Source organism: Peromyscus eremicus, chromosome 8a (assembly GCF_949786415.1).
Source record: "Peromyscus eremicus chromosome 8a, PerEre_H2_v1, whole genome shotgun sequence".
NCBI classification, from domain to species: Eukaryota; Metazoa; Chordata; class Mammalia; order Rodentia; family Cricetidae; genus Peromyscus; species Peromyscus eremicus.
In genome coordinates this window covers 1,490,272-1,514,169 of record NC_081423.1, presented here as the reverse complement: position 1 = coordinate 1,514,169, position 23,898 = coordinate 1,490,272, and the positions used below count along the sequence as shown (strand labels likewise).

Here is a 23,898-nt window from a genome sequence, read left to right as displayed (position 1 = left end):
ACCCTATCTCAGCATAATCCTAACACATAATCAAACTTTCTGTGGTCTGGCCCCCAAAGGCTGTGCCCCCATTTATCATTGGGCTGTTGGTTTAAGGTCTACACCTCAACTGACAGGGCTGCCATCATTCCCCACATGTGCTACTGTAACCCCATCTCACATGGAATCAGGTGAGTTGAAAGACAGCAGAGAGTATTTGATAGCAGACTGAGTGTATGAGGCATCTGTACCAAAATGCACTAGAGATGGAGATGAACCACCTAGCGTAGGTGAACGGCACCATCAAGAAGCTAGTGAGTCCAGGTGGTGCTCAGTAGGTCCAGGAAGCCTGCTGCTAGTGCAGGAAGCCAAGTAAGAGCAGAATGAAATTAGAATCAGCTCTTGATGGACACTTGGAACTGTCGCGTCATCAGACTGAGATTTTATCAAAGGAGTTTCACAATATAGAATTCTAATTTATTAACCACATGCTTTGGTTTTGGTTTTGTCTGTAACTTGTTTTGAGACAAGGTCTCACTACGTAGCCCAGGCTGGGGCTAGATCTGGACATCCCTCTTCCTCACCCTCCCAAGTGCTGACCTGGCAAGTATGGCTGCCACTCACAGTGATCATTTAAATTGAGGGGCAAGATGATGTAATGTGCTGATGTAGGATAGTTTCAAAAAGAGGTTTCCTCCCATACTGTTCAGAAGCTACTGTTCCCTTGGCTCGTTTTTGAGATGCACTTAGTTTTGACCTTCTTAGTTACTGGGCCACTTATAAAAACAACCTATGTTTTTGTCTTCGCTTTTTGTCTTCGCTCCCTGTGATGGTATAGCAGTGAACATCTACAAACAAGCTGCTGTGTCAAGTTTTTCTGTGTGGTGCTGCATTTTGCCACATTCTTCCTCTTTGCTACACAGTAAGTAGGCCTAGATCCCATGGTTCCACAGCCAGATACAGCCCTGGATTCCACACACAGAGAGGTTTTCTTCCCCAAAGAGACAAAGCATTGAACTCATGAGATAGGATGTAACTGTTTACATTTCATGTGCCCCATAACCTGAGGTGCAAGGAGGCTAAATAAGGCAGAGTGGCTATTGGGAAATGTAGTTTTGTAGGTACTCTACAGCTGCCACCAGAAGTGATGCTGTCAACCACCAGCCTCCTTAAGACTCTCGGCTCTGCCTTCTGTTTCAGTTCAGCCAACAAGTATTGCAGTGCTCTCACTCACCTTTCAGTTGCTGTGCCAAAGCACTGTGACCAAGAGAGCTTTTAGAAGACAGAGTTGATTTGGGTTCATGGTTCTAGAGGGATAAGAGTCCATGATGGCTGAGCAGAGAGGCATGACAGGCAACAAACATGTTGGCAGGAACAGGAAGCTGAGAGCTCATACCCAAACCAAGCATGAAGCAGAGAAAGCAAACTACAAGCAGAGTGGGTCCTCGAGCTCTCAAAGCCCGCCCCCAGTGACATACTTCCTCCAGCAGGCCACACCTCCTAACCCTCTGCAAACAGCACCAAGGCCTGGGACCAAGTGCTTAAATGCTTGAGACTATGGGGGACATTTCTTATTCAAACTACTGCACAAAAGCTCACTGCCACCTGTGGGACTACCTCTCATGCCTTTGTGTGTTCCCATCCGTACACCTGCCTCACAGTGTTACTGCTTGAGGAAGAGTGACTTCATAGCTCAGCACCTTGCAGTTGAGAGCCCAGCGTCATAACAGTTTGGTCTGTGTCTTCACTCTAGCCTAGTATTTTAAAAGTTCTCTATGAAATGAATGAACATTTTTAAGAATTTCTCTAGCAAAAAAAAGTTCCAACAATTATTTGATTCTTTTTAATCTTTAAAGAATTAATTACATTTATTTGTTTATGTGGTGGTGTGTGTCTGTGTCTGTGTGTGTGTGTGTGTGTGTGTGTGTGTGTGTGTGTGTGTGTGTGTTTGCACTCATGTGGAGGTCAGAGGACAGCTTGCAGGAGTTAGTTCTTACTTTCCACCATGTGGGTACTAGGGATTGAACTTGGGTCCTCAGAATTGGTAACAAGAGCCTTTACTTAGTCAGCCAGCTCACTGGCCCTCTTACTAATCTTCTAAACAAGTATACTTCATTTTCCAGGAAAGTGAAAAGCCCAAAATAGATCACCCTCTTTTGCCAATTTATTTTATAACAAACTATTTGACATTTAACAAATAAAATAAAAATCTGCCTTTACTAGATTTATAAATCAACTATCTTTTCTATGGTAAAGTATACATGAGCATTTTTCACTTGTAATTTTCCACAATAGAGTAGTAGCCTTTTTACATGTTCTTTTTTTTTCTTTAAAAAAATTTTTTTTTATTCTTCTTTCATACATGTTCTTTTTAACTCTGGAGCCACAACAGTTTATTAGTCCCTAGAATCGTCTCGTCTGGGTGCAGGTTGCAGGCATGCCCACATACACTCGAATCTTGTAAGAATAGATATCCTCCAGTATTCTTGCTGTTGTTAACTAAAGTTAACATGAGTATGACAGCAGTGTTTGAGGTGTGTCCCATCCCTACTCTCCCTGTGCTCCTCAGAAATGTCCCTTTTAGTTTTGTATTCTTCAGCCAAGACCTTACCAAGTAGGCTCCATGTGTTTAGCTGATAGACTTTAATTTCTCCTAATGCCTTTTGCAGCGTGACGCTTTTGGAGTATCTGCAGTATTTTGGAGTATTTGCAGAATGGCACCAGTTTTTATTTGTCTGACTGGGTTGTTGTAGGAGGCTCAGGTAAGAGTATGACATGGGTGCTATGTCCTCATTGAGTCACATCAAGAGGTGAGTGACAGGTTGACCCGCTATTGGATGAGATTAAAGTATCCCTTATTCTCTGCAATTAATACATAGTATGATCTTAAGAAAAGACTGTTTGGTGTCCCAGCCATCTTTCACCTATTGTTTAAATGACAGTTTTCCCCTAATCATTATAAGGTAACTTGAAAATGATTTCCAGTTCTGACATTCTTTCTGGAATTCTGAGAGGTTCACTCCTCTAAGGGATTTGTAGGCTCTTCATCCATAACTGTCACCATTGTCTGTACGTGTGTATGGTGTGTGTGTGTGGGCATGCATGTGTGGAGGTCAGAAGACAGCCTTTTGGAATTAGTTCTCTCTTTCACCCTGTCAGTTACAGGTGGTTGGACTTGGTGGCAAGTGCCTTTACTTCATGAGCCATCCCATTATCATTTTTGGTGCACAAATTGGTTTCAGTTTGAATAATAAAGCTCCCTTTGTGACTGTATTCTTCTTTTGTGTACTTTTGACCTTTTTCTGTTCATCTTTGGATCACCTTTTAAATGTTCATTGACCTAATTTTAGGGCTAGCTGTTCCTCTGCAAATCTCTGGTTCCTTTAGTGGGGCATAGTATGTAGAAACCAGAGTGCTACTCGTGGTCATTATCAGCTGGGTGTCATTGATTCTGTTCTTTGTAGTAGATTACAGGACATTATTTAGAATTGTGTCTTCAGGCCAAGAATTGCCATGCAGTTGTAAAGAAGATAAAAGTGCCAGAGGATTGACTCAGAGCTGAGGCCTAATGTGATAGATACTGCAGGACTTGAGACAGAGAAGCAGTCTGCCAGGGGAACAGCATAGAGGAATTAGGAATAGACAACACTCAACCACCTGGTCCATTCCAGAATGTGCCATGGGGAAACAGTGGTCTAATCTAGATTTGCTAACTGTCCAGGGGAAAGATATCCTCCTCCCATACACAAACATCCAACTGTGATTAAACCAAAGCTTTGGAGGGACATATTTCCATGACCTTGACATGGGCAGAAAAATTTTAAATAGGACTTATAAGTTATGCTGTATTTAAGTTATGAACACTTAGCTAGGCCGTGCTGGCACATGCCTTTAATCTTAACACTTGGGAAGCAGAGGCAAGCAAATCTCTGTGAATTTGAAGCCAGCCTGGTCTACGGAGTAAGTTCCAGGAAAGCCAGGACTGTTAAACAGAGAAACCCTGTCTCAAAAAAAAAAAAAGTTATGAACACTTGTGCACCAGCACATCATTGAGAGTTTTAAAAGACCCACAGAATGCTAAGAAATGAATCTCAATGGAAGGTTTAGTAAAAAAAACTATTCCATAGTATGTAAAAGATCCCTGCAGGCCAGTCTAACCTATGGACAAGAGCCTGGTCAATGAGTTCATGTGGTGGTTCAAACTAGAATGGCCCTCTAGACTCATGTTGAAATACTTTGTCTCAAGTCATTTGAACTGGTGGGGGAAGGTTTAGGATCATGCTTCTCAACCTGTGGGTTGCAATCCTTTGTTGGAGTCAATAACCCTTTCACAGGGGTTGCCTAAGACCATTGGAAAATATGTATATTTACATTATGATTCATAACAGCAAATTTACTGTTATAGAGTAGCAACAAAAATAATTATATGGTTGGGGTCCACAACATGAGGAACTAAGGGTTACAGCATTAGGAAGGCTGAGAACCACTGGTTCAGGAGGTGTGGCTTTGTTTGATGAGGTGGAGGTGGGCTTTGAGGTTTCTCACTCCCCTCTTCTTCCTGCTGGTGGCTCGGATGTAAATTCTCAACTACTGCTCCAGCACCATGCCTGCCTTCCTGCTGCCATGCTCCACACCATGGTGATCATGGATTCTAACCCTCTGGAACTGTAAGCCCTCAATAAAGTTTTTCTTCTATACCTTTCCTTGGTCATGGTGTCTCATCACAGCAGTACAAAAATAACTAAGACAGTTGACAGTGGAAGATATCTGTGGGATGCCCAAGTCTATGGGTCCTTAGTCATCAGAATAGTGAAGCAGGGCATATATCCTGGAGAATAAAATACATATATACTTTGTGCTCATCCCAAGATGAGATTTGAATTTTAATTTGAACTCTACAAGTTGCCATCTTGTAATCATCTTATAATGTAATGGCAGGGGTTCTTTGTACCATTTCTGTAGCTATCCTGTAATCATTTTAAAACAGGACAGTGAAGGAAAGCACCAGGTGCAGGGCCTGAGGTCAGCAAGGACAGGACTCGTCTTGGTTCTTCTGATACCTGTTTTTCTGGAGAAAATATGCACACAGGTACAGCAGGAAGAGTACTTGATGCTCCAGGCTTCAGAGGAGCAACACAAACAGTGGCCAAGAAGGAGGAGCAGCCTGGAAGTGCTTCCCCAAGGCTTTTAGGCTACTCAGCCATAAGATTCATCTTCAGGGGCAGCCAGGACTTTGAAGCCATACATCAAGTAATTAAACCTATTGTTTGGTGCACTCTTGGCTTAAAGAAAGCTCAGAACGGACAAGAGATTCTTACTGGAAACTATTTCTGGGAACCAGGAGTCCCGTGCATCTGCCTTTTTCGTACAGGAGGATGTGCTGCTATCTCAAGCCAAACACCACTGTTAGTTTTTTTTGTTTTATCTTCAGTTTTATCCCCTCAATTCTCATGCAGAATCAACCCTAATCCCAATAAAAATAAGTCTGCTCTGAGAAAGGAAACATGCTTTATCACTGAACTTGGGAATCTTGAAGAGCTGGGCTCAGACACTGCTCACTCCACACTTTTAGACCTGTAACCTGTAAGGTTCCAAATCTCTCAAACTGCAGTTCCTCTTTGGTCTTTACTTGAACTTCAGGGATAATGTTGATTCACTTTTACAGGCTGCATGGGAGGGTGCCCGGGATAGTGAAAGAAAGCTCCAGGCACAAGGCTGTCAGTCTACAAGGACAGGACTCTTCTTGGTCCTCCTGATACTTGCTTTTCTGGTGAAAATAAATGGAAATAATGGTTTCTTTTTAAAAAGTATAATATTGGGGCTAGAGAGATGGCTCAGTGGTTATGAATGCAGACTGCTCTTGCAGAGGACTCAAGCTCCAGCTACAGGAGATCTGATGACTTCTATGGGCACATTTATAATTGCACACATGCATGTATAAAATAAAACAAAAATCTCTTTAAAGCTCAGTGCACTTGGTTTGGTAGCCCATGTCTATAATCCCAGCACTTGAGAGGTGGAGGATCAGAAGCTCATCCTTGGCTACATAGTTCATGAACTCGTTCAGTGGGTACTCTGCTCAGTTATCATTACTTTTCTTTACATTTATTTATTACCCTTTCCATGTCTAGATGTGGCTTTTTCTCTGAACCACATGGAAGTAGGTTCCTAATGTAATGTTTTAGTGCTAGACACTTAGCTACGTGCTAACCTAAAATACAGATACTCTCTTATGTAGCCACAATGTTAAAATGAGAATGTGACATTGACTCACTACTCGTAACTAACATCAGACACCACTCAGGTCCCCCAGTTGAATCAGTCATAGCCTTTGTAGAAGAAGAAATAATAATGTCTTTTTTGTTTTGTGCTCTAGTACAGGATCACCACTTCTCCTTTAAGATGGACCTTTCTCTAATCTTATTTCTTGTCTTCTGTGACACCTTTGAGATATTGACTAGTTATTTTGTGGAATGACCTTTATTTGAGGCTTGACTCCTGGCACCCAAGAGGTGACAATTTGATCAGGCTATATGCTTTGATAGCCCTCCATGCTGGGAAGTTATGTTTCCCATTCATTGGGGGGAAGGTATGGCATGGCATCTGTTTGGCCAGTACAGGTGACCTCTGGGTTTAACAGTGGCAATCTTACTATTTTTCCATTTAAGCTTTCATGATAATGTCTTTGGAGAAATATTTTGACACTATCTGAATATCTTATGTCATCGATGGTTCTTGTGTAGAGCAAGAACTGATCATTAACCTGAGTGATGTTGTTCTGTTTAGTTCTGTGCACAGATTAGACAATATCCTGCTTTAAGTACAAGCGTCCTTCCCATCTCTCCATCATACTTTATCTTGGCATAAAATCATGGACTATATAGGTATAAACTGTTAATATTTCTTATTTTAATGCTAAAATTATCTGAATTAGACAATGCAGCTCCTTCAAGCTGGCCTCTGAGTCGCTGTGATAAGACCTATCATTCTGTAAGCACCTGTTTGCTGTCTGGACAAGATGCTCCAGGTTCAATTTATACTTTTCTGCACCAACCCTGAAGTAAGCCATTCTTTAAAAAAAAAAAAAAAAAATTGTTCCTGCTAGTAGAATATTTGTAGATGAGATTCAGAAGTAGTTGTGTTTACTGCCCCATCACACTGCTTTTAGATCTCTCTGTGAGCATGATAGAACCAGCCCTCACACATACCTGTTTCTGTCTGTCACTGTTAAACCGTGGTGTCCTAGTGAGGCCTCTGGCATCCTGCCCCAGCATTACAGGCTTCACTTAGCCTTCCCCTTCTGTGTTTGTAACTCACTTTTCTGATAGGCAGAAACTGACTCCCATTATCAAATATTTTTTCAATATTTTATTTATTATTTTTTCATTTTTAACATTTATTAATTGTACAAAATAATGGATTCCATTGTTTCACACATGTATATAATATATTTTGATTATTGTCAACCTCCTGTAATCACACACTACTTACTAGTCCATTTAGTGTTGCTCATCTCTATTTGATTTTAGGGCTTACCACTTAGAATTGGTAAGTACCAGTCTGGGGCTCATCCTTGGAGAAGACTGATTCTCCCTCTCTTGGTAGTCATTAATTGCCTGTTGCTCTTCATGGGGATGAGGGAGGGGTTGTGAGATTCCCCCATCTACATTGCCATGTCAGCTGCTGTTGTCCTTGTTTGGGTCTTGTGCAGGTAGCTTGATTATTGAGACTTGATGGCTGTAGCTTCTCTGTCATATATGTCATCACAGACCTCCTGCTCCTCTGCTTTTACAGTCCCTCTACCCTCTGTTCTGAGATGCCCTTGGCCTTGGGGAGGCCCAGCTGTGTTGTAGATGTGTAATTGGGGCTGGGCACCTCACAGAATGGTTCACTGCATTTTACCAGTTGTGGATTTCTATAATGGTCTCTGCCCTCTGCAGAAAGAAGCTTCTCTGATAAAGGGTGAGAGCTGCGTTTATCTGAGGGCATACAGGTAAATATTTAGAAGGCAGTTAGAAATTATACTGGCTTGGGAAGGTAGCAGTAACAGGTTTTCCTCTGGGTTCTGTGGCCTCACCAGTCATGAGTAGCTGGCTAGGTTTACAGTACTAGGCATGGCTTCCCTCCTGTTGAGCAGGCTTTAAGTCCAGTTAGACAGCAGTTGGTTACCGCCAAGACCTAAGTGCCATTATTACATCTTCAGGCGTAGTTTGCTGTGCTGGTCATTGGTGTGTTTTGTAGGTGTCACAGCTGGGTAGAAGTATTGATTTTCTCCCTTAGCAGCATGCTTAGCACCGTATGGTTCTCAGAGCAGAGGCTTCCAGGTCAGTTCCAGGTCAGTTCCTCTGAGTCCTTTGTTCAAAGTCTATGGTGTCTTTAGCCATAGGGACTTAACATCAGGTTCTGGGAGGCAACAAAGGGCAATGACAATAGTCTTGAGTTGTTTTGAGGTCTTGGCCTTCCCTGACCAACCTGTTACTGGGGAAGCATTATCACCCCTAGTGATAGAGCTTCATTTAAACTGTATGTATGTATGTATGTGTGATATAAAATGTATTTTTAGATAAGCATAAAATGATTCCCTATAGCTTTTTCTAACATTCTCAATGTTACTTATACCTCCTCTGACCCTCTCCCCCTGTATTGCCCTCCTTTTCCCTCCTCAGTTAGAGGCCCTGGGTGGGAGGGCCTCCTGTGTCCTCCTTTGTAGCATCTTGAGTTCTGCTACTTCCCTCCTCAGAGATCTTTCTCCCCTCTCTCTTGGCTTTTGACAGGCTATGTGCTCAAATGTGTCTGTTGTAGTCCAAGCTGTGTGCTCACATCTGTCTGTGGTTAGTCCAGGCTATGTACTCAATCTGAGGATTCAAAGCTAGGAACTGTAGATGGTGTTTGTCTTTCTGGATCTAGGTTACCTCACTCGATATAATACACTGTAGTTCTAACCATCTTCCTGCAGATTTCATGTTCTTTACAGCTGAAGAGAATTGCAGTGTGCATGTAAAATGTATTTTCATCATTTGAAGGGCATTTAGCTTATTTCAATTTCCTGGCTGTTTTGAACAGAGTAGCAATAACACAGATGAGCCAGTATCCGAGGAGTGGGATTTCCAGTCATTTGGGCTGGTCATCTGGTAGATCTAGTTTTAGCTTTTTGAGAATTCTCCACACTGATTTTCAGAGTGACTGGACCAGTTTGCAATCCCACCAACAATGAGTGAAGATTCCCCTTTCCCCACATCCTTGCCAACGTTTTTTTTCTTCAGTTGTTTTCTACATCTTAGCCCTTCTGACTGGGGTAAGGCAAAATCTCAAAGTTGTTTTAATCAGCATTTCCTTGACTTCTAAGGATGATGAACACTTTTGAGATATTTATTACCCATTTTGATTTCTTCTTTTGCAAAATCTCTGTTCGGAGACATAGTCCATTTTTTTAATTGGATCACTCTTTTATATATTCTGTATATTAAGCCTCTATCAGATGTATACCTGGCGAAGATTCTTTCACACTCGATGGGCTTCTTCTTCACTTGGTTTATTGTTTCACTAGCTGTACACATTAGTGTCCTGATTTGATTTTTATTGCTGTGATAAAATGTTAATAAGAACCGGCTCTGGGGAGGAGCATGTTTATTTGGTTTACAGGTTTTGGTCCATCATCAGGGGAAGCCAAGGTGTGAATTTGATGTAGATGCTTGAAGCAGACCATGAAAACCTGGTTTGCTCTCCACAGTTTGTTCAGTCAGCTTCCTTTTACAGCCTGTGTTTGCCTAGGGGTGTACTTCCCACACCAGTCATTAATCAAGGAAATGCTCACAGAGTTGCCCACAGGTCAGTCTAATGGAGGCACTTTTGAGGTTCAGTCACTCCAGGCTCCTTTAGATGGTATCAAGGGGACAAATACTGATCAACATAGCCAACCAGTGTCTCTTCTCCTATTGTTTAATTTTAGAATACACATAAAGTAGATTCAGTATTGCTAGTCCAATACCACTGTGAAAAATAAATCAGCATTTTACACACATAAACTTTGTGGTTTATAATTTATATTCTAGTAAAACTAGTTTTTAAATATCTGCTAAGTGAGTGAATCTTTTTCTGTGTCCTTTTTATTTTACCCAAAAGCACATAGCGTTGCAGTCTTGCATGGACAGGGTATGTCTGATCTGCCCTCTCTGCAGTGTGGTAGGCTCTTCACATTCATTTATTTTGATTTTCACATGTGGCTGGCTCACGTCCTTCCTGATGGACATTAGCTCACATTCCAGCCAACAGAAAAAGGAAAAATGAGTTCCCATAGGTTATGCACCCAAGTATGTTGAACAGCTGCACCATTTGATATTTTGCTGTGACTTTAAGTTTCTCTAATGGTGTAAGTAAGCTAATGAATAAAGCCAAATATCTTTTTCTGCTTTTAACGATTACTTCCAAATACTTAATGTGTGGGGACAAATGATCTGATCATTTCTCTGGCAGGGTTTTGAACATTTTTGTTTTTGAAGCATTATGAATATTCTTTTTTGGCATACTTTGGGACTTTGTTTTAATGTGGCCAAAATCTGTCAGTCATCTATTGCATTTGCATCTTGGGTCAAACTTTGAAAACCTTTTCTAATGACTAGGACCTAGAAAAATCCTGATCCTCACTCACAGTACCCAGAGAGTTTGATTCGTTTTAGATCCATGAGCCTCTCAGGGGTTTGTTGTTGTTGTCCTTTTCTTTGTTTTTAAGATGTATTTTTAACTCTGTGTGTGTGTGTGTGTGTGTGTGTGTGTGTGTGTGTGTGTGTGTGTGTGTATGTATGTGTGTGAACACCCATGCACACTTGAGAACCTGAATGCAGTTGTCCATGAGGGCCAGAGGCATTGGATTCCCCTGGAGCTGGAGTTACAGCTAGCTGTCAGCCATGCAGTGTCGGTGCTAGGAGCAGAACCAGGGCCTCTCAAGAGCAGTTGGTGGTCTGACTGCCAAGCTCTCTCCAAATCCAGAGTTGGTTTTGCCCCCTCTCCACTACATGACTTTTATTTTTGTATGTCTTCCTGCCTCTCTTAGGGTGTTTTTATTTTTTCCATATAAGTGTAACTGTCAGCTTGTCTGTTTTTATTGAACAGCTACTGAGTATTTTTATTGGGATCATACTAAATGTGCAGACTGTCTTAAAGATCTTTATGATTCTCTGTTGTCTTGTCTGTATATGAGGACTGACTGACCATTCCAACTTCTGTGTAGTCAAGAGCTTCCTACATTTCTTAATTAGTAGGAATTTCCTTTTTTTCTGTTGTTGATACCTAATATGTTTTTGCTGTTGCTCTTTGTTTTCGTTGGATATTTTGAGAGAGTCACACTGTGTAGTCTGGACTGGTCTGGAACTCATGAGAATATCAGGCTGTGGGGCTTCTTAGGCTTTTGGAGGCCTTTACTTCTGCGTACCTGAAGTCTGTCCCACTCCACATGTGTGGGTTTCTTAAGTCTTTATGTTTTCCATCAGCCAGGGGAATTTTCAGGCATTACTTTAGCAGATATGTTTTTTATCCATTGTCTCTCAGCCATCTTTTGGTGGCTCCAGTTGCATTAAAAAACAAACAAACAAACCCAGCCCTTTCCATTTGTGTGTGTGTGTGTGTGTGTGTGTGTGTGTGTGTGTGTGTGTGTGTGTGTGTAGGTGTGTAGGTCTGGCAGGACAACTCCTAAGAGCCAGCTCTCCCTTCCCGCTCTGTGTAGAGCTTGGCAGCAAGCACCTTTACCCCACATGGAACAGTTTTTACTGTGATCTCTGTGTTCTGCTCTCAGGATCACTACCCCACGGTGTGCTGATCTGTGTGCCCTCCTGCCCATCATAGTGCATAGGGTTTCCAGTTCTGCTCTGAGAAAGCCTCCCTCAGTTAAAGGCCTTTTTTTAACAGATGAGTAAGTGTACCGGTTTGGGTTTGCTCAGTTTTCTAAACAGTAGAAACTATTTCAGGATTATCATATTGCATAAAAGGTTTTTCTCTTTCTCCTACGAATACCATTGTGGGTTTTTTGAAAGACATATTTATTAAAATGCGATTGGCATGCAACAAATTATTTGTATTTAAAGTTTCAAGTTGAGGAATTTGGGCATGTATATACCCTGTGACACCATCACCACAACCAAGATAAAATAACCAACACTTTTTTCAACCTTAGAATTTTCCTCATAACCCTGTACAATTAAATAACTCTTCTTCCCATCACGATCTCCAGGCAACCACTGGTCTGATTTTTGTCCCTGTTAATTAATTTACACTTTCTAGAATTTTATAGAAACCAAATCATACATATATCATGTATTGGGGTTTGTTTCTTTCATTGAGTATAGTTATTTTGTTTCATTCATGTTGCTGATTATAATTCTTTTTTATTGCTGAGTAACATTCCCTTGTATGAATATTTCAAAGTTTGTACACTTATGGATAAATGACTTTGCATTTTGTGGTTCTTATAAATAAAACTGCCAATAAAGTTCTATTAAGAAACTTTTCTTCAAAAGCTCAGTGTAGGGGCTGGAGAGATGGCTCTTGCAGAGGACACTAGTTGAGTTCCCAGCATCCCTGTCAAGCAGCTCACATCCTATAACTGCAGTCCAGTGGATAGATAAGAGAGGGCCCTATGAGAGACAATGGAGTGAGTCACACTCACACTCACTGCACTCCAGTATACATACGTAGATGTACACATACACACATAATTAAGAATAAATTGAATCTTGTTCTAATAAGCTAAGTGTATACCTTTTATTTAACCATACCTTATGGTTAAATAAGTATGGTTTAATAAAAGAAAAGACTATAAACATTTAATACAAAGATTACAATCAAATGTTCAAGGGAGGCACAGAAGTACAGTGAGTTATCAATCAGATTTTGTAAGGAGGCAAGAGGGCTGTAGTCCTAAGCAAAGGACATGGATTTTTCCTGGCAAGATTTCTCCTAGGAGGGAGGCTGTGGATAAAGACTGAGGGCCCCCAGTTTCTCGATAGAAAGGTGAGGGTGCTAGTACAGTATGATCTGGAGAGCAGTGAGGTACTGAGACCCAGTGTTGCTGACTCCAAGTAGCATAGATAAGAGAGGGCCCTTCTGTGAGGGCCAGCATGGTCCTTTCTCAGTTTGGGATGGCATCTTTGGTCTTCTGCCTTCAGCTTCACCTTCCATCTATGCCTTTGTCATGACTCCTAAGATGCTACATTAGGGCAGTGTGTGACTCGCTCGGATGACACCACACAGGCCACACCTTGGGCTGTGAGCCACCTCCCAGAGTCACGTGGTGGAGTAGTGCTCCCAAGCTTAACACTTAGCAGATGATTTCATTCTTACTGGTGTAATATTGCTGAGTTACGTATAACCATGCATGACGGATAAACTTGTGTTTAGTGGTACTTACGTGGATACAAAGCAGAAGCTCCTTGGTCTGATTCTGAACCCACAGCATGAGTGAGGACAACTAACTCACCTGCCTCGAAGCTTCCTGCTGGGCCAGCTCAGATGAAACCGTCACTTTGCTTTCTATTGATGTGACTGTCGTTACATTTTCTTTACTAGCTGCCCCTACTTGGTTACAAAGTAACTGTCCAGGTCACTACAGAGTTTTTTTCTAGGTTTGAGAAATGAAAATACAATTAAAATTTTATTTATTTATTTTTATGAAGGGGCTGGAGCAATGACTCAGTGGTTAAGAGCACTGGCTGCCTTGCAGAAGACCCACCCAGGTTCAACAACAAGCACTCAGTCTGTAACTCCAGACCCAGGGGTTCCACTGTCCTCTTCTGACCTCTTTGGGTACCTGTACATACGTGTGTGCATACACACACACACACACACACACACACACACACACACACATTAAAAATAAAATAGATTTTTTTAAAAGATTTCTCTGAGGATGAAAATAAATACATGAGGTCTGAGTGCAAAATACCATGCTTTACATGTATGTCCAAGGGGCATGTTTGTTTTCATGTCATTTAACCTTGTGATATTACATATTCATGAAACATGACTAGGAAAGAAATACTGTGATGGGGCATTGGGATGTAACTCCACTGTCCAGCAGCCACTCAGCGTCACTGATTGTAATGTTATAACTAACCACTCCATCTTTGCTAGGATTTGGTTCACTTCACCTTCGTGTCATCCCTTACATCTTTCCTGATGTTTCAAAACTGTTATTTTATTCTCCCATCTGCTTATGGCTGTGGATGTCTTCTGAGAACTCAGAGGACTGGCTGGAAGAAAATCTAAGGAGCGTTCTTGGTTATGAATCTTCCAGCCAGTTGTTTGTGTTTATGTGACTAAAGCTTAGAAACAAGGAAAGGATTTGAATGGCTTCTTTCAGCATTAGTGAGTGTTCTATCATCATCTCTTGACTACCCATACTATGACTTGAAGGAAGACATAACATGGCATTAGACATTCACATGGAGTCAGTGTTGCCATGGAGCAAAGCCCCTGTAATGAGAGAGATGGGGCTGAGAAAGAATTGTGGGGGACCCTCGGCTGTGTGCTGTTCTTCACCCTGCCCCCCCACTCGGAACAAAGGATCTTTTGTGTTTACTTGGTTTTTAGAATAGGTCTCACTCTATAGCCCATTTGTACTGAAACTCACTGCCATCCTCCTGCGTGAGTTTTCCAAGTGCTAGGATTACAGGAATGCACCACCATCCTTGACAAAATGTATTGTTTAAATGATAAAGATAGAGACCTTTTAAGATCATATTTCAGCGATAGCACTATTTAATTTTAGTTTCTTAAAAAAAAAATTTCAAACTCACCATTGGAAATCACCTTATCTATTTAGTAATGACCTAATGGTTTCATATTTCAGAGTAGTGTTTGTAGTGTTAAAAAGGAAGGAAATAAGGACCCAGAATAAGAACTGTTGTAGAAACTTTGTGCCCTTAGAAGAAAACTCAAAGTGTATCCTCCACTGAATGTTTCTTTAATGCATGTGTCCAGCCAGTGTGCAGGAAGCTGCCGGTTCACCTTTCTCCAGAGAGCAGCAGCTGAGGATCTGTGGCAAAGCAGCACATTGTGGAATTGACAAGAAAGCCATGTTCTCTCCATCTCCAAGTCAGAATCCCATCAGCCTCTTTGTGTTGTTGCTTTTAGAGGATTTGCATCAGTGGAACAAGCCCCATTAAGAATATTCCCTGTTCTTTCTGGGTTTGGCGTCACCCCAGCAGGAATCTTTTCATTAGCAGTGTTGTGGGCCTCCATTGCCTCTGCCAGGTTTGTGTGCGGGTCCCTTGGGCCAAGTTTGTTGTATTTGATCCCTGAAGACTTTCTTGAAGCACTGCTACTCTAAGCCACACAGTTTTTCTCATGCTTATTAAATATCTGTGCTTGGTGCTAGGGACATGGGCTTGATTTATGGCAGCCAATTTATGGTTAAAGCACACAAACACTGGCAAGGCAAGTTTATCTTAAGTAGAAGTGACTTTAATCACACAGTATATCATTTGAAGTTAGATGTCACTCGTGACAATAGAACCAAGTGACAATGAAGGTGTGCAGGACATGTGGCAGGAAGTCCTGTGACACTGCGGACTTCTTCTGCTAAAGTCATGGCAAGGCTCACTCTCCTCTGTTCAACCCAAAGATTGGTGTGAGGTCCCAGCAAGGCCGCTGCCCTGAGACACTGGGTGTGGTGCGTCAGGATGAGGTATCTCCTGTGCAGGGCAAGGCTACAACACTGACTGTGGGCAGCAATGGGTTGTAGAGACACTGGAGGGCACTTTTTACTCTTGGGAAAAGAGATGAGAAAATGAGCGTGAACCTTAGGTGTTGGGCTGGAAGTTATTAGAAGTGGTGGGGTGCATTTGTGTTCTTTGATATTTATAAATAAACACAGATGTATCTATCCGAATATAGATGTATTTGATATCTCTTAATATAGAGAGATGTAAATGTGTGTGTATGTGTTAAATGTAAACACATAATAGCACATCCTAGCTCTGTGCACAGAGGAGGCCTGGAAGAGTGACCACAGCAAGCATTCAGACCTTAGTTCCTGAATGGGGCAGGAGAAGGTGGACCTGAAACTTCTTGTCAGAGGAAAACACCAAACTAGGAGTCGTGGTCAGATAGAGACCGTCCTATCACCAAAGAAATGACAGTCATAGGTGCAACCCCTTGAACAAAGCAGGAAGCTATGAGACTGTACTATAAATTGGTAATATATGCTGGCTATTCATTTTCTTACAGTTCGATATACCTCTAATATAGATGGTCCCCAATTTATGATTCTGCTTATGAGTTTCCACCTGTACAGGAGTGTAAAAGCAACACATATAGAATAGAAAGCATGCTTTGAGTTTTTATCTTTTCCTGAGATATGCAGTGCAGTTCTCTTATGCAAAGTTAGGTAGCAGCCAAGCACTGCCACTCGCAGTTAGTCCCAGGATTACCAGGAGATAGTGGCTATGCCATAGTGCTGTGCTACTGTGATGCTCTGCAGGTTGGAGTATTGCTTAATGCACTTGGAACTTAACACTAGTTTTTAATTTACAATTAATTATCAGGACATAAGTTGTAACTATAGATAGAATGATCATTTTCCTGCCAAACTGTGTCACCCCAGTCTTACCTCAAGGATATAGTCCCCAAACCCAAATTGCGGGTTCTTCTGTAAGTAGCCTGCAGTCCTTAAAATTCAGGGAAAGAAAAGTCAAGAAAGACTGAGAAACTGTTTCAGATTGAAGGCACATGAAAAGATTTAACAGCTGAATCACATGGGACCCTGCTTTGGATCCTTTTGCCATTTGGACAGTTTGGAACTTGGGTGAGGTTTGTGGATTGATGGTGGTAGCTCATCAGCCTTGATCTCATCAGCCTTGATCTCAGTACCGATCCTTATGCTGTGGTCTGGAAAAAGGTGATCTGTGTGTAGGAGCATGCACACCAGCGTTCTTAAAGAGCTACTGTATCGGAAATTGTCATAGAGAGTTTGGGGGAAATGTTCTGTCAATTTGAAACTATTTCAAATGTTTTGAGAAATAGCAAAACAGTTTTTTTAGATACATCCATTACTAGAGAAATTATTTCCTTTCAAAACTATATAGCTAAGACTTTAACATAACTCGTGTTTTTTAACCTACAGACTGAAAACATTTGAGCAGTACCCTAGGAAAATACATGCCCGGCTGTTGTTTTCACTGTTCTTTTTGCAAAGTACTATAAAAATGTAAGCCCCAGAGCCAAGCTTATTATGTGGGAATCTTGGCCTCCACTTGTGAGATATGCTATCTCTAACAAAATATTTGATTTTCCTTAGGCCTTATTTTTCCTATCTGTAAAGTGGGTTGGTAATGGTGAACTCACAAGTCTACCAACAGGCTGATTGATAAACAAATAAATAAATGAATTACTTAGACTTAGCACATAGTAGGCACTAAAGTGTTGCTGCTTCATAAAAAGTTAAAATGCTTTATAAATCAGCATATTGTGATCTCTCATCAAGAGCAGAGAGAGGATGACTTCTGCTCTTAAAGCTGTCGCTAGCTAAAGCCTGGAACTGAGGACTGTTCTAAGGAAAGCAGGCAGTGCAATGCGGTAAAAAAGACCTTTGGCTTTGGAGAGCTGCAACTTTGGTTCAATTTCAAGCCTGCTTATGACCCTGGTCTTGATTCGTCAATGTCTGTGATGTTCCAGTCACCATAGAGGTCAGCAGGACTGCTGGGATAGCATGAAGTCATACGTGCAGAGCACCAGATGAAGTCCCCAGCTAAGCAACAGTAACTCCCTGTTACGCATTTGGAAGGACAGGAATGTTTTATCTGGAGAATGGGCCCAGAGAAGGGACAGTGGCAGAAGGTTTGCTTGAGGGCGTATGAGCAGTATGATAGACGCCTCCATGCGTTCTGAGGTTTAGACTGCCCTGGGCAGCTTCTGTGGCTTCAGAAGGACTCTCAGTTGACAAGAAGCATGTCATGTGTTGTGTAATCCCCTTTTCCAGAGATGGGGAGAAGGGTAGATGGCAATCTTTGTAGGACAGTGTGTTGAGTGCACGCTAGCCTTGGAACCAGAGGCAAAGGACAGGATGCTTCATCCAGACCCATCTGTGTCATCAGGGAAAATAAGCTTGTTCTGGGCGCAAAATGTAAACCTTTCTTCAGTCCACAAAGGCCATGCTGTGTGTGTAACTAAAATATATCTGCATTTTTCCTTAAAGAGAAATGTGCTTCCTTTAGAGGCTTTTTTATTCATTTTCCATTAGTGGTGCCTCGTCAGCAGGGACGGTGTTGTCAAGCCATTTTCTCTTGGTTTCTTCCAGTTTAGTCCCTTACCTTGGTTTGTGCACAAGTTAAAAACTCAGGCAACAAGACTCCTTATGGACTACAGCTCCTGGGCCACTGTCCTTCATTTGATGGTCGTAATGGGAGCTCTATGCAAAGGCATATAGTTTGAACCCTTAAAATGAGAGTATTGTGTCTGCCAGCATGTATTTAGTGTATATGGAAACAGACTTGTTCCACGTTGCCTGGAATTTCCGTCGTAGACATTTCCTGTCAGAGTGCCCCTTGCCTGCGTGAGCAGCAGCCTGTGCCTTGCAGGAAAGGTGTTCCTGTTGTGAAATGAAACTCCAGGTCATACTGATTGAATCTTTTAGGAAGTATGCATACGATCTCGGTGGTATTGCTTTGTACTTGGGAGGACCGTTCTCCTTTAAAAAAAAAAAAATCATGGAGATTTTAGCTGTCTCAGCCGACTAGTGGCACAAAGGCAAACTGCTGGGTTCTGAATGGCCAGGGAAGCAACTGCTTTTGCAGTGCATTCCTGGCTACCAAGTCTTGGCTCTGCCAGGGATAGCCCTGTACAGCAAACAGCTCCAACAAAAGAATATGGAAGTGAAGGGACTCTTTCCACCCAGATGTGCTGGTAACGTGTTTATTCAGTGTGATATCTCTGCTGAAATAAAACCGCTTCCTTTTCTGTCGTTTGTGTAGCTGGAGAATTTTATGAGTAATACATGTGCTTGTCTGGCCGATTTAAAGTATTCCACAGCCCAAGGCTTTGCTTATAGAGAGCCTAGAAGAGACTGCAGACAGCATTTCATCTTCCTGTTATCAGCAGAGGTTTCTTTTTAACAGCGAGAGATTTTATTTTTAACTGCTTGACTCAGTATTCGTCAGATGATTGGGACCATCTAGCTGCAGATCGAGCAGCTAGTGCGGGGGAAGCTGGAATGGCAAAGGGAAGGGGGATGGCTGGGAAAGGGGGTGGGATCTTAAGAGTCGTGCCTCGAAGGCTCTGTCTCCTCCCAATGTGGAAGAGAGTTAAGGGCTCCCACCCGTTGGAGTGTGTCTGCAGGTCAAGCTGGGAACTCCAGGAGAATGGCTGCCTTCTGCCACTTGGAGACGTGATTGCCCTGTGGTTAGTGTGCTGTGAGGAGGGAGCAGGATCAGAGTATTCTGTGCTTTCTGCTGTCCTGCAAATCGAGCTTCTCTCCCGTGGATGCTGCCTGTCTCCGGAAGCCTCTCACCATGATCGATAGCTCCAAGAAGCAGCAACAGGGCTTCCCAGAGATTTTAACTGCTGAGGATTTCGAGCCTTTCAAAGAAAAGGAATGCCTTGAGGGGAGCAACCAGAAAAGTCTCAAGGAAGGTTAGTCTGTCTCTGGACAGGGGCAGGATGGCCATGTTCCTGTTCCTGTCACCTTGCCGGCCGCCCGGCATGTCTGTCTGCTTTCTGTTCACTGTGACCCTTACACTGTCCAAGTTCTGTGTGGTGACAGCTGCTTCCAAAGAGCCAGTGCTGACAGGAAGCGACATGAGTGGTTTGCAATAATTGGTACTAATACGGGCATCAGGAAGCTGGTGCTTGTTTAAGTTAAATTTGTCCAGATTTGTTTGTGCATTTTCCCCAGTTTGGGGGTTTTCTCCCACCCACCCACCCCCGTATCCTGTGATTTTTTTTTTTTTTGAGAGGCCATTTCCTTTTTATTATTAATCAGAACATTGCTTCATTTGTGTTTACAATCACCTCATTCCAGGAAAACTAATTATTACCAATTAACATGTTGACTTTTTGTTGTTTAGCAGCAGGAAGGTAGCTGGCTCTTTCTTACTTGAGTCCTGAAATGATGGGTCAACTGTGTGTGCATTGTAAGCATTTTTGTTTTAAAAAGCACTTTTCATAGTTCGATTTTATTTTTTTTAAAACAAGCAAATAAGCTTGAGCATGCTTACTGTTGGTTACAGTTGTGAGGGAGCGCTGCACTGATTAAGAAGATGGCCAGGGATCTGGGAAGTGCTGCTCCTGTGCGCACGGCACTCTTCTCTGTTCCGGCTGAGAGCAGGGCTGGGGCTGAAGAAGAACAGGATTCCTCCATTTGAGACCCGAGTGCCACTGATTCCAATGCCCACTCGGCTTTTAAACTGGTTTTCTGGTCCTCTGGGAGGCTTTTCCTTCTCTGTGTTCTCAGTTCTGTCTGCAGACCCCTCCTGTCGTCTCCAGTTCCTGTTCCTCCTACCAAGAGCCAGCCTGTAAAAGACCTCGTTACCCCCAGTAGCACTGGGAGCTGCTTCCATCCTTTTTCTCTCAGTAGTCAAGAGTGTGGTAATGTGATGATGGAATGCTATAGATTGCAAAAGATGATAAGAAACAATTCGTGGAAAAACACCTAGGTCACAACAGATAGCACACAGTGAAATATAAGTAACTGCTGCTGAGAACTGAACAATACGTGCACTCTGTTCATGTACAACATGTGCTACTGCAGATTGTTAAAAAATCAGTGCCAAGTGAGTTTTTAGGATACATGGAGACTCGTGGAGAGGGGTGGGGGGTTAAAGTTTTTAAATCATGCATTGGTAAACAGTTTAAGAATTTGCTTTGGATCATTTAATTCAAGACGTTTAAATGCCAGCTCCTTTTAATGTCATATATTAAAAAAAAAAAACTTGGTGTGCTTGTAAGATCAGGCAAGTTAAGTGAAATAGGAGAAATAAAAAGATATCAGAACCACTGACTGTGATTTAAAGGACTTAGTAAGCAAGGATCAAAAATATGAAGACAAGGACTACAGGTGTGGACATGTGCCTAACACATGTAAGTCCCAGCTTCAATTCCCAGTACCATACATACATAGATACCTACATACATGTGTACATGATAGAAGGATGGTGAGCTGATTGATTACATAATTAAAATCTCCTTGGCAATCCTGGAGGTTATGCAGTGCAGTAAACAGTACAGTATTAAAAGAGCAAAAATGGGCTGTGAGTGACAGGTATCGAGGTCCAAGCTCAGATGCAGCACTACTTTTGTGACCCTGGATGTGTTTACTGCTCTTCACTTTAATTCCCTCATCTGTGTGCACGGGAGGCTGGACGCAGCATCCGTTTCAAGTCTGCTCCTTACCCACTTGTAAACCCTTCCTTACTGTTTGCCTCTGTGCAGAAGTTAAAGTTGAAGAGCCAACATACAGTTTCCTCATAAAGAAATGTTTGTTCATACATGTAAATTCATAAAGAGGTGGGGGAGAGAACCTTGTGTTTCAAGAGATTCCACAGAAATGACTGATAGTGAAATTCACATCTCACTGGAATTGCATGGAATTGGGTTTTGACGTGTTTACTTAACGGATCATGTTTTTCCACTCATTTTCAGTAATAGGGGATGAGAGTAAAATGATCCAGCCAGATGTCAAATGAAGGGTGGGCTACTTCCTTAGACCTGGATTTAGTCAGAACAGAAAAATGATTTTTTTTAAACTCCTTTATTTGGGTCATATGAAAATAACTTGTTCCTATGAAGAACTGAACCCTGAAATTCAGTATGCCCCAGTATGAAATTCAACTGCGGATGCATAATAAGGTGAGTGCAGTGTATTGACTGACTATTACCTGGGAGCCAAGCGGTGTCCTCTTATACATCAGCTGCAGTGTTTCGTGAGAGAGAGTTACTCAGATGCCTTAGATTGACTTACTGAAAATGCCTTCAGGACTGAGTGGATCCAGTGCTGTTTTGGCAAAAGAGGTAAATCTATAAATGACTATTAATAATGCCTAATAGTTTATCTTCATGTGTTAAGAGGCACTTATTAATTTATTTATGATATTTGCATCAACACTGTTGGATTTTTCTACTCATTGTTCAGAAAGTTGCATTTGTTTCTTTGAAGACCAACCTACAGAATTTTTTAAACACCTGTATCATAAAATCCTAAGTTTCTAGGCAGTAAATAATAGTTCATCTGATTCTAGTGACAGCCACCAGCCTGGTCCCTCTGGGGCTGCTGACGTGTCGTCTGCCTCTCAGGTGATCACTCTCTTGCTTGTATTGAAGGTTTTCCAATCCCAAAGCTGTTGGCAAGTGCTAATTGGCTAAAATTAATATAGGGCTCCTGGGGTTGGGGTTCAGATTTTGTCAGCAAATAATCAAAGGTTTAAGGATTTTTCTATGTTTGTTTATATGGGGAAAGCAAGATGGCTCAGTGGGTAAAGGTGCTTGCCACTAAGACTGACCACGTGAGTTCAATTCCTGGGACCCATGTGGTGGAAGAGAACTGACTCCCACAAGCTGTTTTCTAACCTCTATACTCATGCCATCTCACACACACTCACACACACACACACACACACACACACACACACACACACACACACACGCACATACAACTTTATAGAATTTTTGCAATGCGAAAGTTTAGTAACGTGTAGAACAGTTGAAGCTGTACGTCCATCTTATCCAGGATCCTGCACATGTTTAATAAGTGAGTCACACCCCCACCCAAAGGAAGAAGTTCCCCATTGGTAGTTGGCTGTCGATAGCAGGGAGTCAGTTGAACAGCAGAAGATACCACCACACTCCAATAATGCTTAGCATTGTGGAAACATTTTGGTAACTCCTAGTCAGTATGTATAGTTGGAGAATTCTGCTCCTTTCTGCTCTGAGTGAGAAGCAGCAATCATCATGAATTCCCTGAACAGAGTTAAAGTAGAGCACTCTTTACACCAGTTCCCTCTGTGAAAGCAGCTATGAAGAATCTCACCTTCTACGTCATCTACAAGGGCCTTGAGCATTTTCTAATTATGCTCAGAAAACATGAGCTTAAATTTAACTTAGAGTTCTACATCATGACAACAGAAGAATTGTTCCTATAAATTTCCAGGAACGGGGTTCCTTAATCCAGATCAACCTTATAATGAGTGGCCCTTGACATGAATGAGAGAGTGTATTCATCCAAGGCAAAGTGGTAGTACTTATAGTAAACAGGAAAAAGTAGAATTTGAGATGAAATCATTGTTATTGAAAATAAAGTACCCAAGAAAGAAAGCTGGATTGTGTATTTGGCTGAAAGTGCTTTCACGACCCTCTGCATCTCACTCGGCAGGCCCAGCAAGGAGCTGGCATATCCTAAGGCAGCTGTCCTCTGACAGTGACCAAGTGTCTAGGCCCTTTCACTGGACTCAGCCTTTGGTACTGGGGGTGAGAAGGAGTTTCAAATCTGAGGGAACTGCTAGGTGAAGTGTGAGTCTGTGGCAGTTTGCTGAGGGAGCAGGCGATGCTGTACTAGAACATTAGATTTGTATAAGGAAAGAAAGACTATTTGTCTGAGATAGTCTAGGGAATCCAATCCAGAGAGAGAATAATCAAAATAAACTAGCATTGCCAAAACACACAGCTTTTATGTGGCAGAAATGAACTCGTATGAAATTCTACCTCTGTTTATCTATCGGCCAATTCAGTAGTTCATACTTGCATTCCCAGCTGCTCCAAGGCTGAGGCAGAAGGATCATAGGAGTCCAAGGTTTCAAGACCAACCTGGACAGCATGGTAACACTACCTTCTCAAAAAGGGGGCAATTTATTTAATTAAATAAAAATTTTCAAAAACACTGTCATGGGGCACAGTCACAGCGAAGTCTGCCAAGACAGCATTCCCCAGGGCTCCTGTTCTTCA

General features: G+C 42.0%; 1 protein-coding gene across 4 annotated transcripts in view; it reads left to right on the top strand.

Annotated features, from left to right (window-relative positions):
* Mrtfb (myocardin related transcription factor B) overlaps positions 1-23,898 on the top strand; it is a 229,965-nt gene that overhangs the window by 144,370 nt on the left and 61,697 nt on the right. Inside the window, exon 1 of one of the 4 annotated variants that reach the window (XM_059269965.1) lies at positions 19,315-19,596. The exons of the other annotated variants lie outside the window; for them this stretch is intronic. Within the exon in view, the coding sequence (XP_059125948.1) occupies positions 19,476-19,596 (121 nt within the window). The 5' untranslated portion in view covers positions 19,315-19,475. Of the gene's footprint in view, positions 1-19,314; positions 19,597-23,898 lie in introns of those variants that run through there. 4 annotated transcript variants of the gene reach the window in all.